The sequence below is a fragment of the Marmota monax genome, unplaced genomic scaffold (genome assembly GCF_021218885.2).
Source record: "Marmota monax isolate L192 unplaced genomic scaffold, Marmota_monax_Labrador192_F-V1.1 WCK01_AAM20220418_F8-fsc00099, whole genome shotgun sequence".
Taxonomy (NCBI): domain Eukaryota; kingdom Metazoa; phylum Chordata; class Mammalia; order Rodentia; family Sciuridae; genus Marmota; species Marmota monax.
Genome location: NW_026692126.1, coordinates 6,671,660 through 6,689,935, shown reverse-complemented (window position 1 = coordinate 6,689,935; position 18,276 = coordinate 6,671,660). Strand labels below are relative to the sequence as shown.

At 35.9% G+C, this 18,276-nt stretch overlaps 1 protein-coding gene across 5 annotated transcripts in view; it reads right to left on the bottom strand.

Annotated features, from left to right (window-relative positions):
* Positions 1–18,276, bottom strand: part of Dennd1b (DENN domain containing 1B) — a 274,353-nt gene that overhangs the window by 38,748 nt on the left and 217,329 nt on the right. For 4 of the 5 annotated variants that reach the window (XM_058586056.1, XM_058586061.1, XM_046464870.1 and 1 more), the window contains one exon: positions 1,344–1,434. In XM_058586056.1, the coding sequence (XP_058442039.1) occupies positions 1,344–1,434 (91 nt within the window). Of the gene's footprint in view, positions 1–1,302; positions 1,435–18,276 lie in introns of those variants that run through there. The other variant, XM_058586068.1, reaches the window with a different exon arrangement.

Below are 18,276 nucleotides of genomic sequence, written 5' to 3'. Positions count from 1 at the left end.
AGACAGCAGTTATGTAAATACTGAATAGATGCCTCAAGCAATTTGTCCATAAGCTGACAATATTTTGCTTGTCTTAGTTGAAAAGTAAAACAGCATTATTTTAACACAAAAGTTCCATTGAAGCTAAATTTTTCCCTAAGAGCTAAGGAAAGCAAGGAGCTGAATGATTCCATATGCAGCTTACCTACTAAGTCAAATAGAACTTTTTCCCCAAGCTAAATGCAATCAATAAAATGCTGTACCTTAGATAAAGGTCTGCAATTGCAAAATTCATTTGTACTTCTTTTAGAAAAAAATGTATATTTATTTCTATATTTTAAGGTGAGGAAATAAATCTTATTTAAGAATAAAATTAAAATTTGTTAAATTTATAGATGAATACTTATGACTTTTTATCATTTCATGTTTTCTCAATTCTAACAACTATTTATTCATGCAGACTAAAAACTTCTTTTCTTCAAATATAACTACAAAGAGTTGGAAAAAACGCCATTATACCAGGTTAAAAACAAACACACCAAGATATGAGGGAAAAAAATCTTTATTTTGCTTGCCTGGTATCTAGAACAATACATAGTAAGGACTCAGTAATACTGCCTGAATGAATGAATAAATGGGACATTTCAAGGACTCAACCAAAATTCTATGTAAGTTGCGACTATATACTAGAACATATGTGCACAAAACATCAATCTATAAATCATTAGTTGCCCATATAATTATATTTTGGGATATTTACATTTGAATAATTAATTATACTTATGGGAATCTTGCGTGACACCATAAATACAATACACCAGAGGGCTGTAGAATTAGTTATATTTATGTAATGATATACTTTTCCTAAAGCTGAAGTGATCTGCAAAGTAAAATAGGAAAAGACTTCCATAAAATAATACACTTACATAAAAATGCAGAATGAGTTATGGTGTTCACATATTTCCCTTTAGATTATATTACATGTGCCATTTCAATCCGAATCTCAGTTTTTAAATTCATACTCAGAAATTACCACTACAATTATTTTCTGGTAGAGACAACTATTTAGGAGGAAAGGCAAAAGGATACATATTTATTGGACTTCTATTATTCATTTGCAGTATTATTAGGAGATTGTCTAAGTCAACAGCTACTAATTCATGAAGACAAACTTAATGCCTTGAATAACAGATATCAAACAAAATTACTTGATATTGATATTATAAGATGAAAAATATACTTAAGACATTATGTATATACAGAAGAAAAGAGTTGTTTATGAAACAGAATATATAAATTCAAGTACAAAAATCAAGGTAATTGTTATTTTAAAAATGGATAATAATATTGTAAATAGGTTTTACCTCCACAAAAGCCACCTGAACTGATTTCTTCTTCAAATACATCAGAGAAACCCCTTCCTGCATTTAGTTTTGCCAGTCGACCATCTATAAACTGAAAAGTATCAAATATGTTAATTTTTCATTTACTTCACAATATTAAATTTTCACTTATATCAAAAATATTAATAGCAGATTTTCCCTCATATAATCACATATAATATGATATACATATACATACAGAATAAGAAATTCTCAAAACAATGCAAAGAGCAGGTGCTCAGTAAACAGCAGCCAATTAGTTAAACCACAATGAACAATTACTACAGCTACTGTAAGAGAAATGTCCAGCACAGACTGTAGTTTTCTTAAAAATAAGAAATGGCAAACTATAGCAGTAAAAGTCATAGGCTCTGGAAAGGTAACTCAGTGTACAATCTCCACAGAAGAGTTTGCACAAAAGCACATCTGCCTTGCCAAGAGCCATTTGTCCCTGAGGTTGTATCTTCCCTCACCAGTACCTGTCTCCTGGTGTTACTGCAAACATGAAATTATAATAACTTAGGTTAGTGTTCTTAACATAGCCTCTGACACAGTAAGTGTCCAAGAAATGACAGACATTACTACTTTTGAGATTAATATTAACTTTAGTGAAATAAAACTTTCCTTGTCTAAACTATTATGTCCTAAAGCGTAATAGGGTGTTGAGAAGTTCTAATCATTTAATAATAAAATAAATATAACTTTCACAATTTCTGGCTTATTTGCTCACTGGATGATCAAAGTTAAAATTATTAATTCAAACATAGTTGAGATAAATACATATTGCTTTGACTATAAGTTTCTTTTAAAATTGTTTTCAGTGTTCTTAAAGAAAAAACTGCAGTGAGATGCAGAAGCCAAGATAAGCATCAACAAATACTTTAAAATTACAATTACCTTGCAGGGCACCTCCCAACCATTCTGCCCTGTTCCTACCTATCCCAACATATACAGCATAGTAAAGTCTTGTGGTTTTGCTATTGCATTTGAAAAATATCTCCACATAATTTTATATGACCAACCTCAAGTGAAAATCTGTGATATATTTTTTTTTATTGGTTGTTCAAAACATTACAAAGCTCATGATATATCATCTTTCATACATTTGACTCAAGTGGGTTATGAACTCCCATTTTCACCCCAAATACAAATTGCAGAATCACATCGGTTACACACTCACATTTTTACATAATGGCATATTAGTGACTGTTGTATTCTGCTACCTTTCCTATCCCCTACTATCCCCCGTACCCTCCCCTCCCATCTTCCCTCTCTACCTCATCTGTTGTTGTTCAATTCTTTCCCGTTTCCCCCCCTTTCCCCTCACAACCTCTTATATGTAATTTTGTGTAACATTGAGGGTCTCCTACCATTTCCATATGATTTCCCTTCTCTCTCCCTTTCTCTCCCCCCACTCGTCTCTGTTTAATGTTAATCTTTTCCTCATGCTCTTCCTCCCTGTTCTGTTCTTAGTTGCTCTCTTTATATCAAAGAAGACATTTCGCATTTGTTTTTTAAGGATTGGCTAGCTTCGCTTAGCATAATCTGCTCTAATGCCATCCATTTCCCTGCAAATTCCATGATTTTGTCATTTTTTATTGCTGCGTAATACTCCATTGTGTATAAATGCCACATTTTTTTTTTATCCATTCATCTATTGAAGGGCATCTAGGTTGGTTCCACAGTCTAGCTATTGTGAATTGTGCCGCTATGATCATTGATGTGGCAGTATCCCTATAGTACGCTCTTTTAAGGTCTTCAGGGAATAGTCCGAGAAGGGCAATAGCTGGGTCAAATGGTGGCTCCATTCCCAGCTTTCCCAGGAATCTCCATACTGCTTTCCAAATTGGCCTCACCAATTTGCAGTCCCACCAGCAATGTACAAGTGTACCCTTTTCCCCACATCCTCGCCAACACTTATTGTTGTTTGACTTCATAATGGCTGCCAATCTTACTGGAGTGAGATGGTATCTTAGGGTGGTTTTGATTTGCATTTCTCTGACTGCTAGAGATGGTGAGCATTTTTTCATGTACTTGTTGATTGATTGTATGTCCTCCTCTGAGAAGTGTCTGTTCATGTCCTTGGCCCATTTGTTGATTGGGTTATTTGTTATCTTATTGTCTAATTTTTTGAGTTCTTTGTATACTCTGGATATTAGGGCTCTATCTGAAGTGTGAGGGGAAAAAAATTGTTCCCAGGATGTAGGCTCTCTATTTACCTCTCTTACTGTTTCTCTTGCTGAGAAAAAACTTTTTAGTTTAAGTAGGTCCCATTTGTTTATTCTTGTTATTATATGGGCATCCTATTAAGGAATTTGGAGCCCGACCCCACAGTATGTAGATCGTAGCCAACTTTTTCTTCTATCATATGCAGTGTCTCTGATTTGATATCTAGCTCCTTGATCCATTTTGAGTTAACTTTTGTGCATGGCGAGAGAAAGGGATTCAGTTTCATTTTGTTGCATATGGATTTCCATTTGTTGAAGATGCTATCCTTCCTCCATTGCATGCTTTTAGCCCCTTTATCAAATATAAGAAAGTTGTAATTTTGTGGATTTGTCTCTGTGTCCTCTATTCTGTACCATTGGTCCACCTGCCTGTTTTGGTACCAGTACCATGATGTTTTTGTTACTATTGCTCTGTAGTACAGTTTGAGATCTGGTATCGCTATACCTCCAGATTCACACTTCCTGCTTAGAATTGCTTTTGCTATTCTGGGTCTTTTGTTTTTCCATATGAATTTCATGATTGCTTTATCTATTTCTACAAGATACGCCGTTGGGATTTTGATTGGCATTGCATTAAACCTGTAGAGAACTTTGGGTAATATCGCCATTTTGATGATGTTAGTTCTGCCTATCCGTGAACAGGGTACATTTTTCCATCTTCTAAGATCTTCTTCTATCTCTCTCTTTAGGGTTCTGTAGTTTTCATTGTATAAATCTTTCACCTCTTTTGTTAGGTTGATTCCCAAGTATCTTATTTTTTTGAGGATATTGTGAATGGAGTGGTTTTCCTCATTTCCATTTCAGAAGTTTTGTTGCTGATATACAGGAATGACTTTGATTTATGCGTGTTGATTTTATATCCTGCCACTTTGCTGAATTCATTTATTAACTCTAGCAGTTTCTTTGTAGACCCTTTTGGGTCTGTTAAATATATTATCATGTCATCTGCAAATAGCGATAATTTAAGTTCTTCTTTTCCTATTTTTATGGCTTTAATTTCTTTTGTCTGTCTAATTGCTCTGGCTACTATTTCAAGAACTAAATTGAATAGAAGTGGTGATAGAGGGCATCCCTGTCTTGTTCCAGATTTTAGAGGGAATGCCTTCAGTTTTTCTCCATTTAGGATGATGTTAGCCTGAGATTTAGCATATATAGCTTTTACAATGTTGAGGTAAGTTCCTGTTATTCCTAGTTTTTCTAGTGTTTTGAACATAAAGGGATGCTGTACTTTGTCGAATGCTTTTTCTGCATCTATCGAGATGATCATATGGTTCTTATCTTTAAGTCTATTGATGTGGTGAATAGCATTTATTGATTTCCGTATATTGAACCAGCCTTGCATCCCAGGGATGAATCCTACTTGATCATGGTGCACATTTTTTTGATATGCTTTTGTATTTGATTCACCAGGATTTTATTGAGAATTTTTGCATCCAAGTTCATTAGAGATATTGGTCTGTAGTTTTCTTTCTTTGAAATGTCTTTGTCTGGTTTCGGGATCAGGGTGATGTTGGCCTCATAGAATGAATTTGGAAGAACTTCTTCTTTTTCTATTTCTTGAAATAGCTTGAAAAGTATTGGTATTAATTCTTCTTTGAAGGTTTTGTAAAACTCCGCTATATACCAATCCGGTCCAGGGCTTTTCTTGGTTGATAGTCTTTTGATGGTTTCTTCTATTTCTTCCTTTGTTATTGGTCTGTTTAAATTGTGTGTGTCTTCCTGACTCAATCTGGGCAGATCGTATGACTTAAGAAATTTATCGATATCTTCACTATCTTCTATTTTATTGGAATATAGGGTTTCAAAATACTTTCTAATTATCTTCTGTATTTCTGTAGTGTCTGTTGTGATATTGCCTTTTTCATCCCGTATGTTAGTAATTTGAGTTCTCTCTCTTCTTCTCTTCGTTAGCATGGCTAACGGCCTGTCGATCTTATTTATTTTTTAAAAGAAACAACTTTTAGTTTTATTAATTTTTTCAATGGTTTTTTTTGTTTCGATTTCGTTGATTTCTGCTCTGATTTTAATTATTTCTTGTCTTCTACTACATTTGCTGTTGTTTTGCTCTTCCTTTTCTAGGTTTTTGAGGTGTAGTGTGAGTTCATTTATTTGTTGGTTTTTTCTTTTTTTGAGGAAAGAACTCCAGGAAATGAATTTCCCTCTTAAAACTGCTTTCATTGTGTCCCATAGATTACGGTATGTTGTGTCTGTATTGTCATTTGTCTCTAAGAATTTTTTTATCTCCTCCTTTATGTCTTCTGTATCCCATTGATCATTCAGTAACATATTGTTCATTTTCTATGTGATGTAGGATTTTTCCTTCCTTCTTTTATCATTGATTTCCAGTTTCATTCCATTATGATCAGCTATGGTGCATGGTATTATCTCCACACCTTTATATTTACTAAGAGTTGCCCTATGGCATAATATATGGTCTATCTTTGAGTAGGATCCATGTGCTGCTGAGAAGAACGTGTATCCACTTGATGATGGTTGATATATTCTATATATGTCGGTTAAGTCTAGGTTATTGATTGTGCTATTGAGTTCTATAGTTTCTTTATTCAGCTTTTGTCTAGAGGATCTGTCTAATGGTGAGAGCGGTGTGTTGAAGTCACCCATAATTATTGTGTTGTAGTCTATTTGACTCTTGAACTTGAGGAGAGTTTGTTTTATGAACGTTGCAGCACCATTGTTTGGTGCATACAAATTGATAATTGTTATGTCTTTTTGGTGGATGGCTCCTTTTAACAGTATATAGTGTCCTTCTTTATCCCTTTTGATGAACTTAGGTTTGAAGTTGATTTTATTCGATATGAGTATGGCCACTCCTGCTTGCTTCCGAGGGCCATGTGAGTGTTATGATTTTTCCCAACCTTTTACCTTCAGCCTGTGTATGTCTTTTCCTATCATATGAGTCTCCTGAAGGGAGCATATTGTTGGATTTGTTTTTTTTGATCCAGGTTACTAGCCTATATCTCTTGATTGGTGAATTTAGGCCATTAACATTTAAGGTTACAATTGAAATATGGTTTGTACTTCCAGTCATGTTTGTTTATTTATTTATTTTAGTTTGGCTAGTTTTTACTTTTTGGTTATTTTCCTCCCCCTTTACTGAGATACCTCCCGCTGTTAGTTTTGGGCACTATTTTCCAATTCCTCTTCTTGTAGTATTTTGCTCAAAATGCTTTGCAGTGCTGGTTTTCTGGCTGAGAATTCTTTTAGCTTTAGTTTATCGTGAAAGATTTTAATTTCATTGTCAAATCTGAAGCTTAATTTTGCGGGATACAGTATTCTTGGTTGGAATCCATTATTTTTCAGTGTTTGAAATACATTGTTCCAGGATTTTCTCGCTTTCAAAATCTGTGATGAAAAATCAGTTGTTAATGTAATTGGTTTACCCCTGAATGTAATCTGCCTCCTTTCTCTCGTAGCTTTTAATATTCTCTCCTTGTTCTGTATGTTGGCTATCTTCATAATTATATGTCTTGGAGTTGGTCTATTACGGTTTTGAATGTTTGGGGTCCTGTAGGCTTCCAGGATTTGGCAATCCATTCCATCTTTCATCTCTGGGAAGTTTTCTAGAATTATTTCATTTAATAGGTTGTCCATTCCTTTGGTTTGAATCTCTATGCCTTCTATCCCGATGACTCTCAAATTTGGTTTTTTTATGACATCCCATATCTCTTGAATAGATTGCTTGTGAGATTTAAGCATCTTTTCTGTGTTGACTATATTCTTTTCAAGTTGATAAACTTTGTCTTCATTATCTGATGTTCTGACTTCTACTTGATCTAGTCTATTTGTAATATTCTTGTTTGAGTTTTTAATTTGGTTTATAGTTTCCTACATTTCTAGGAAATGAAATACTGTTTGATTTTTTTTAAGATATCTATCTCCTGGTAAAGCTCGTCCTTTGCCATTTGAATTTGTTTGTTTAATTCATTTTCAAAATATACTTTCATTGCTTGGACTTGCTGTCTCATGTCTTCTCTAATATTCCTTTCCATCTGAGTTAGGTATGCCTTGAGTTCTTTCCCTATCCATGTTTCTGATGCTTCTAGGTCCTCCTGTAGATTTAAGTTGTCCTGCATAGTTTGTAATCCTTTTTTCCCTTGTTTTTTCATGTTGTTCACGTTACTTCCCAGCTCTATTTGATTGCTGTGTTTCTGCTCTCTCCTATAGATTTGTTTTGGTTTTGTATATCTCTGTTGTCTCTCCTTTGTGTTGATAGACTATGCCTGCTAAAGTGGATTCCGCTGGGAAAGAATTCCGACGGCCGAGCTCCAGTGACGTCACCTCTCTGCTATGGTGAGCCCCAGGCTCCTTGCTGGGGTGTCCGAAGGCGGGGGGGTGGGACTGGACTGTCTCTGGTTGGTTTCAGCTCCCGGTTGGCTACTTCATGAAGGCCTGGGTATAGACCTCTTCCTAGAGTCTCTGTGCCATACCTGCTGGGCCGCATCTCGGGGTCTAGCCGCGTGGTTGCCAGTGGGCGGGCGGTCTCCAGCCGCCAGTCGTGGGGGCCGCAGGCGGTTGCCTGAGGGCGGGCATTCTCTAGCCGCCCAATCGCGCTGGCAGCCGGCGGGCGATCGGTCGCCAGCGGGCGGGCGGACTCCAGCTGCCCAGTCACGCGGGCAGCAGGCCGGCTGTTGCCGGCGGGTGGGTGTTCTCCAGCCACCCAGTCACGCGGGCAGTGGGTGGGCTGTCGCCGGCGGGCGTGCGCTCTCCAGCCGCCCAGTCGCGAGAGCCTGGCCACTAGTCCCCTGGTTTCTCCTGCTAGTCCTGGCTTCTCCTGCTAGCCCAGTCTTCCCCTGAGTGATGCCTCTCGGCAGTTCAAACTGTACTCTGAGCCTACAGTTTGCTGGGTGTGGAGGGTGGCTATTGGGAACCCTGGCACTCTGTTGTTTTGATTTTTTCCGCTTGCCCCTCCCCCAGCACTGGCAAGACAGGTTTCATTTTCGCCGCTGATGGGAGGGGGATTTGGAGGTCAGGTGACTCTCCCTTTTCCAGCGTCTTTATGCAGGCTTGTTCTGATAATCCCTCCCCGGAAAGCCTAGGAGAGATTTTATGCGAATTCCCCACTGTATGGGAGTTGGGCTGAGTAACACACACCTGTTTTATTGTTGCAATCTGTCAGAGACTGGCGGTGGTTACGTCAGCTCCCCAAGATGGTGGCCACTGGCTTCCTTGTTGGAGTTTCCGTTGTGGGGCATAGAACTGGACTGCTTCCTTCCCCATCTGAAATCCCAAACTCAGCCCAGGGCTCAGTGATGGCACAGCCGGCAGAATTCCACAGAATCCGTAGCAACGTTTCTCTCTGCTTGCTGGTTGATTCTCGGTGGCACCCCGCCATCTGTAGCCGCGGGGCGGGCGGCGCGGATCAGTCAGCCTGGATCTCGGGTCATACAGTTGGCTCGTGTTTGAGACTCAATTACCGGACCTCGGTGCTGGAAATCCTTCCTCTAGGTTTTGGTGCACCCCAATTTTGCTGTAAATTCCTAACAAGATAGTTTTTTTCGTTCTATTTCGTTATTCACCTGCGCAGTGACGTGGTACACGGGGTGTGATGCACTCTATTCGCGGCCATCTTGGAGTCACTGTGATATATTTTAAATGTATATGTTTTACTGTCACTTGGGTACTTTTTATTTTGCTGAAGTGTGACATCTAGAATTAGACATATTGATAACAAAGGTGAAATATCTCTAAAGTTTTCTTGCCTAAAATCCAGAGGACAACATAGAAAAAACTTAAGTTTTTAGCAAGGCTGACTCTAATATTTGAGGATTACAAAAAATGCTTATATTTATTCTAAAATTAATTAATTCTCACTCTAATTTTTATCCTAGAAATTTAAATTTTAACTGAGTTAATAAAATAGCCCGTATAAATTTTTTCATATATCTGTCAATCAATCAACAAATATATGAAAAAATGTTCAACATCTCTAGCAATTAGAGAAATGCATATCAAAACTACCCTAAGATTTCATCTCACTCCATTCAGAATGGCAACAATAAATGTTTGCAAGGATGTGGGGAGAAAGGCACACTCATATATTGCTAGTGGGACAGAAAATTGGTGCAACCAATATGGAAAGCAGTATGGAGATTCCCTGGAAAACTTGGAATGGAACCACCATTTGATCCAGCTATCCCACTCCTTGGTTATACCCAAGAACAGCATACTACATGGACACAGTCACATCAATGTTTATAGCAGCACAATTCACAATAGCTAAACTGTGGAACCAACCTAGATGTCCTTCAATAGATGAATGGATAAAGAAACTGTGCTATATATACACAGTGGAATATTACTCAGCATTAAAAGAGAATAAAATCATGGCATTTGTAGGCAAATGGATGGAGCTGGAGAATATCATGCTAAATGAAGTAAGCCAATCCCCCAAACCAAAGGCTGAATTTTTTTCTCTGATACAAAGGAGCTGATCCATAACGGGTGTAGGTGGAAGTATGGGAGAAATGGAGGAATGTTGGATAGGACAAAGGGGGTGGGGATTGGGTATGAGGGTAGGAATAATGATAGAATGAGATGAACATCAGTACCCTAAGTACATGTATGAAGACATGAATTTTGTGACTCGACTCTGTACAACTAGAGAAATGAAAATTTGTGCTCTATATGTGTACTATGAATTGAAATGCATTCTGCTGTCATGTATAACAAATTAAAATAAATAAAAAACATTTTTTTCACACTTTGCACGTTTTTTATTTGAATCATTAATGGACAAAACTAATTGAGAAGTGATGCATAGAGCAATACAGTATTCTTCATGTGGCAATTTAGGACAACTGACAGCAATAAGTTATATCAGGTTTTCAGAAAAAAATTACATATCAGAATTAAGAAATAATGGCCAATGAATCAGCAGATTCTTGTTCAAAATGTGTTTTGATATCTTTTTGTTACTATAGAATGCTTTTATCTAAAAATTTGGTTAACATTGGTTTAAATAAGCAGCCTAAAATAATAAAGTCTTAGCTTTTTGAGAGTTTGCTTTGCTTTCACAAAACCTAGAACTCTTTAAGCACAGAGACCACAGATGATCTATTTTTAATACCTCCAGATGCTTGGCATGCAAAGGTTTCCTGGCATGTAAATGTACATCGGGTCTGAAGTGTGAAAGGTCTCACCACAACCCACCTTTTACTGTTTTATAATGTTGGGCAACTTCTTATCTCTGCTTCCCCTTGTATGAAAAAGGAATGATTATACACCCTTATGAAGTTTTGTGAGAGCTCATTAAAATAGTATGGAAAGACTATACACTATAGACAGTCTCAAGTATACTGAAACAATGCTAAACATAAGACACTTTTATCTGGTTTAAATCTAAATAAGTATAATGTGTAGAATCAATTAATTTAATTCTATATTGAAGTCAAAGTTTATAACTTATAATGGAAGCATGGGAGAAATGTATGACAACAGATTAGTTTGAAAATAAGGCAGTTTAAAACACATGTAAACTTTCATTTGCATATAATGTCAACATAGCAGTATAAAGCAAATTTAAAGTGATCTAATTTTATAGACTAAGTATCATCTTTTAAAAAATAAAATGAAAGCAACATGATAAATTTAAAGTAATATGTTACTAGCAAGTCCAATGAACTGAGGCATTCTTTTAAAGAACTTAATTTGCTCTAAAAGATTAGGACTATAAGACTTTTTAAAAGGTTTTCATTTTTGTATTTCGGGAAATAATCCATCCATTTTATTAAATGAGTGGAATAGTTCAAGTCAAAAAGGTGATAAATCCCAAAACTATTTACTGATTACGCATTTTTGAGTAAGAATAACCACTTTGTGTTACTAAACTACTGATTTGAGCCAACAAAAATTAATCACTTGTAAATGCCACGTTGTTATCACTTCTGTGCAAACAATCCTGTCAGTGACAGTCAGACACATGTGAATGTGTACACATGATGAAAATGTTTGTTCTTAAAACACTATGTGCCCATACATGCATACATTATATATACACATATACAAAATACTGAGACCCAGGAATAAATAGAAAAAGGGTATTAATGGAGAGTATTGAATACAATAGTTCTCCAAACTTCGTGTTTCTATTTTTGTTTTAAAATAATTTTTGCCCCAAATGAAGTTGGTTCATGGTCATATCACTTTAATAACTCTGGAGCACCTCATAGCATGTAAAAGAGATAAAAATATTTTAAGTTACTGCAATGTAGGAATCATTCTGAATTATAAAAATATTTCTGTTGAAAAGCTATGACTATATGATTGGCTATAATATTGCTTAATTAATTGTTACCTATATCATTGTGCAAACATGCATCTTTAGGTAACTGGAAGACATAATTTGGGCAGAATTAGTTTGTTCTTTCAAGTAATGAGACATAACACTGTTAATAACATTGAGAACGATACAGATATAACATAAAGTAGGCTGTAGGTAGATTTTTAAGGGAATTTAAGAATTTTCTTTTAGATGATGGTTTTTACATAAACTAACATTTTGCTTTTATTTCAAAAGGAAATTTAAAACCTAGAACTTAGAATGATAAATAATCAAACCAAAACATAATCAGAAATCTTACAAAAATTCATTAATGTAATTTCATAGTATAGATTATATGATTTTATTATAAATTATAAATTAATTTAAATAAAAATATATTTAAATAAGAATATATTCATAATTCTCAAAAAACAGGAATATATATAATTCTCAGGATAAGTTAATTTTTCCCTTTAGTCATCAATTGCAAGAAAAATAAATTTTGTTAATTCTTATGACATAATCATAAAGTAGCATAACAGTTTGCAAGATAAGTATTTCAAACAGCAGAGTTGCTCCCTGCTGATCTTGACAGTGCTATCAATAAGGTTTCTCAAAGTATTTTTATCTTCAAATACATATTTTTATAGAAAATTCATTTAAAGAAACTGTTTATTGCTTCAAATGTTAGCAGTACCATATTCATTAGAATAAAAATTAATCATATATATTAATTTTTTAAATACAATTAAATATCAAATGATTATTTAAAAATGAAAAATATAGAGAATAGACTTGATGGCAAGATTCCTTCCCCAAATTATAAAAATAACATTCTAATCAGTGTCGTGGATGAGAGTTAAACATATTAACCAGTTACATGGTAGGAATGTATCTTTACTCTAAGGGGTAAATTATATGCTTTCCTTTAATTATTCACCAGTCAATGCATTTCCAGTACTTAATCTAAATATCTCTAGTTATGTTATTATCAACATTCTAATGACCTTAGTGATCTACACATATGCTACACAAATATTTAATTACAATCACCCCATCAAAGCTCTGAAGATGTCATTAATTAAATTTTAGGATTCTGATTTTTTAAAAAATATTCGATTTTAAATGTGGGGGAGAAGCTCATGATAAAGACTGTGCTGATGAAATGGGGCCAGTGGTGTTGCTCTAGCAAGCTGAGAAGAGGCAAGATAGAATACTGTTCTTTCATGCTCACTCGGCAAGTCCTGTTACTTAAGCAAATTAGCAGGCACTGATGCAAAACAATAAACAAATCTACAGACCTGAATTCCTTCTTTAGTCTGAAGGAGAAATTACCATATCTCAAAATTTATCTCACTTTAGAAACTCTTCTTGAGTACCAAGATAACAAATCTAATAAAATTAAGATCTTGAGAACTGGATAAAAATATAGTCTTTTTAATGAACCAAATTTAAACATAGTAAAATTACTTTTAAATGTGTTAATTTTTTGTGAATCTTTAAATTTTTTTTAATCTATATAATGCTTCAGGCTACAAGTTTAATAAGCAGGCTGATTTAAATATTTCTTTGTATAATTGTTCAGTAAACATTGACAGGTTAGTGAAACTACACTTTAGTGTTACAATAAATTAAATCAGCAGATATTTATAGCCACCTAAGTGCAAAACATTCAGTTAGTAGCTATATTTAAGTACAGACTGCTATAGTGTGTGGGTATGTTAGTTTGGAGCTCAAACCAAGAAAATTAAGTATGTGAAAGAGCAGAAATAAACTGTTATTTTTACGTCATTTCAAAATTTAGGTGATGAGACAACGTTAAGGTTCCAGTACACTAAATTAGATTGCCATGCATAATGAAGAGGAAAACACCTTGAACAACATAAAGAATCCATTCAATAAAACTTATTACTAAAACTAATAATTTTAAATAGCAGTTAAGGGACACTAATACTATCCTCAAAGATGTTACCTGGAAGATAATAAGAATTTTCTCCAGAATTCAGTCTGTTTAACTATATGATCAGCGACACAAGAATCAATTATTAATTCAATCATTTAATACATATTTAACCAAATGTTTATTGTATTACATTTTTTAGATGCCTGACAGAGCAATAAATTCAATGGGCAAGATTAAAGCCTTATTATGATAAAACATCTATGGTGTAGGGGATAGCAGGGCATAAGAAACATAATAAATTGCATAGAATGATAGGAGGTGATGGATGTTAAGAGAATAAAATAGATTTGCAAAATAGGGTGGGGAACATGGGGCCAGAAACTTTTTTGTTTTTCAAACAGTGTGGTCAGGACGGTCTCATGAAGATGACATTTGAACCAAGACTTGCCAGCAGTGAGGAGGCTTAATGGAAGCTTTTATTATCACCTTTATCTCCCTCTTACCCATGTGCCTGCTAGGAATTTCTGTGCTCTTCACAAACACTGACTTCTCTAACAATTCTTCTGCTTCTCCTCTGAATATAGTTTCTTTTTCTACTAGATCTTCTCAACATCCTACAAATATTTTATCTCTTGGCCCCATGTACTATATCCATTTGTGTTCCTTTTTATATTAAATTAAAAAGATCTGACAGTACTTTTTGTCTCCATGTCCTCTCCACTCAGGCTTTAATCACAACTTCTACCTCATTGCTTCAGCAAATTTGCTCTTGTTGAGTAATTTTGTAATCATATTTCCATGTTACTAAATCCAGTAGTTAATTCCAAGTGTTTATTTTAAATTTACATGTCTAAAGTACTGCTTATGCCTCTCTGTTTGGTATTCTTTCTTCACTTGGCTGCTAAAATAAAGTGGTAGCTCCTGATTTCTGTCCTATCACTGGTCATTCACTCTTTTTTGGCCTCCTTTGCTACTTTCCAGTCCCGTTCTGAACCACTGTCATTTCTCTTTATATTCACTCCTTTGGTAATCTCACCTGGTCAAACTAAGGGCTTTACACAATCAATCTGATGATGATTCCCAAACTTATATCTCAAGTCATATTTTCTCTCTTGCCTTCTTTATGCATTTGTCTAATCACTATCCCACTTGTATAAACAATAAACATAGTGAACTTAACATGTCTGAAACTAAACTTTTGTTTTTCTTGTCAAAATCTCTTTTTCCTATAATCCCATATCAATTAAATGACAACTACATCCTTCCAGTTTCTCTGATGAAGAATCATGGAATCAGTCATGACTCCTTGCTCTCATGCTTAATATTATATTCTTCATAATATCTATGAGAATTATCTTCAAAATAGATCCATAAATTGATCAGGTCTCATCATAACTTCCATCAATCAGTTTCAAATTGACATCTATTTCTCACCTACATTACATAATATCCTTCTAAATTTTTGTCTCTGGTCTACCTTTGCGATCCCCCCGCCCCCTGGGTTATTGCTCAAATGTCTTATTCTCCATGAAATATACACTTAAAATACTATTTTAAATTATATATACCCTTGTCTCTTATAGCCCTCATTTCCCTTATCCTGTTGTATTTATTTTTCCATAGTACTTATACCTTTGAACTTTTTTGGTGGGCAGGGAAGGGACTGGTACTGGGGATCAATCACAGGACCTTGTGCATTTTAGCAAGGGCTCTGCTGCAGAGTAATACCCTCAGCCCTTTTAAATTTTTATTTTGAGAGAATCTAAGTTGACCATATTGCCTTGTACTTTATTTATTAAATTTATTTCCTGTCTTTGTTTCCCTGAGATATAAAAGCATCATAAAGTAAAAAGTTCTTTTTCTGCTTTGTTATCTTACACGTTCCATTCGGAACATTGCTTAGTATTATAGGAGATACTCAAAATTATACTGTTGAATGAAGAAAAGAACAAAACTCTTGGATGACTATCTCTAAAATTTCAGTATGCTAATTTTCATAGTATCTTATTAACAATGTAGTTTCCTGGGCTTTAATCAAGCCATTATGAATCAATAATTTGAAGGTACGACTCAAGTATGTGCTCTCCAGGAACTCTGACACAGGGTATCTGAGAACACACTCTGAGAAACACTGTTTAAAGTGTTACCAGAAATTACTTAACAAAGAAGGCTGAAAAATGTATCTTTTGTTCTGATAAATTGTATTCCCTTATACATTCCTTCTTTATGACATTATTTCCATATCTTCCCTATGTCACATTTTATTTTTACTTTTTTTCACAATGTGAAATATGTGCTTTATGCAAATTATCATTTCCCATCCATTTGTATGCAAATGATTCCTAATACTACAAAGGTGTTGCATCTTCAGTGCTAGTAATGCATGTGCTCATCTTAGCTACAGATCACATGCCATGAGTGACTATCATAAAACAAGATTACTAGAAAAATACGAAAACTTATAGCAATTTATTATTTATGTTAAAATCTTTCAAAATCTCTAGTTTACATAAAAGGGAAATATTTGCTTTAGACCCACTAGTTTTATTTAACCTCTTATGAAATCAGGGAAGGTGGGTCATGGAACAAAATGTAGAATGAGCTCAGAGAATTTCCATTTCTATATATTACACCATTATGTGATTCCGAGTTTAAAACTGCAGTCATCACTCAATTTAAAACACAGTATCACTTGACTCCTATAATTTTTGTCATTACTCTAAAAGGAGATCCATTACACTTAATTCATAAATTCTTCATCTACTAAAATTGTCAAAACATTTTCATGCCTATTCTTTATACTATGGAGTCACACCACAGCTTTTATTTCTTGATTTTCCAATATAAAAATGCCTATTATATATTGGATATTAGAGATATAAAAATACATAAAATATGACCCATGTTATAGAGTCCATAAATCAATAAATCAAACAAATATTGTATGGTGCAAATCCAAAATGCTAAAAGGAAGAGAATTTATAATAGCATAGGTGGTCAAGAGCAGGAAAAAGAAATGCCCAAACTGAGCCTTAAAAAAAGCCTGAGTTGGGCAAATGTGAACTAAGGAAAAAATATTCAAAGCAAAGGAAACAAGAATAGGCATGACTGTATTTTTTCATTAATTTATTCCTAGAGGGAGAATAAATCTTAATGGCTTCCTAGAGCTAAAACATGACTCTACTGTATACTGGCTGCTATGCTAACTTTCAGCAAGTTATTTAGCCTCTCTACAATTTGAGTTTATAACCTGCAAAATGGCAGAAATAAAGTATGTAATTACATGGTTATTTTGAAGATTAAACAAGATTATATAAATCACTTAACACTACTGAGCAAAGCCAGCATTTGGCATATTATTTTTATTTATTCATAATTCACTGTAACTCATTCATTATTTTAAAGCCTCTATTACAACACAATTCCAGAAGCATAAAGATATGAAACAAGTTTTGGAGAAATAATACCTAAAAAGTTCAGAATGGCTAGAACAAGGGTATTTGTAGAAATATGAGAGAGCTACAGGCAAGAAGATCAAGAATTTTGAGTGGGGATAACTGGAAGATGGCGGCGAGGGGAGTGCATTGCCCCCGTGTGCCGCGTCACTCTGTGGGAGTATGACGAGTCAGGATGGCTAAAGGATATCTTGTTAGGAATTTCCAGCAATAGTGGGGTGCTCCGGAACCTGGAGGAAGGATTTCCATCGCACGAGGATCGGCTACGGGGACTCAAACGCGAGAGATTTGTTGCACGGAGGGTAACACTGCTAATTCAGCAAATCGCCCCGCGGCTAGAGTCTGCAGCGCGCGCTGGGAAACGAGGAGATAGTGGTGCAGGGATACAGCGCTGCAGTTTCTGCCAGCCGTGCAAGCGCCATACTCAGTGCTGAATTCTGGGTTCAAGACGGGGGAAGGAAGCGGTCCATCTCGGTTCTCCACACCGGTCAGACCACAGAGGAGGCCAGCAGCCACCATACTGGAGAGCTGACGTCACCATCCCTGTTTCCGATTGACCACAACTCATTCAGCCATAGAACAGGTAATTTCAGGCTGCCATTCGCCTGCGGCTTGCAGACAGATTACTCAGGCTCAGTGCCTGAGTGCTTCTTGGAGCCTGCTCTTATCAGAGCATACACCGGGCACGGAGCGGCCCTGGCCCAAGGCGAAGGAGCCCGCGGAAACTGCTTCTCGGTCCGGGTCCTGCTGAGGGCCGGTCAGGACTCACCCGTTGCTTTGGTTGCCCGGCAAGGGGAACGAAATGCTGCCATTCGCATAGGATACCAACATGGCAGAGATCTGATGTCATCAGAAAGAGGCGGAGGAGAGAACTTCATCAATACCAGCGGCAACAGAAACAGTTGGTCTCCTGTTAGGGAGGGTGAGGCACAGACAACCGAGTCTCTCTCGATTTGTTGTCGAGCCAGAGGGGAGGAGCCGGGCGGCCGCCCGCGCCTGGAGCAGGCCCCGCCGGTGTGGTGGTCACGTGACCCCAATTGGAGTGGGG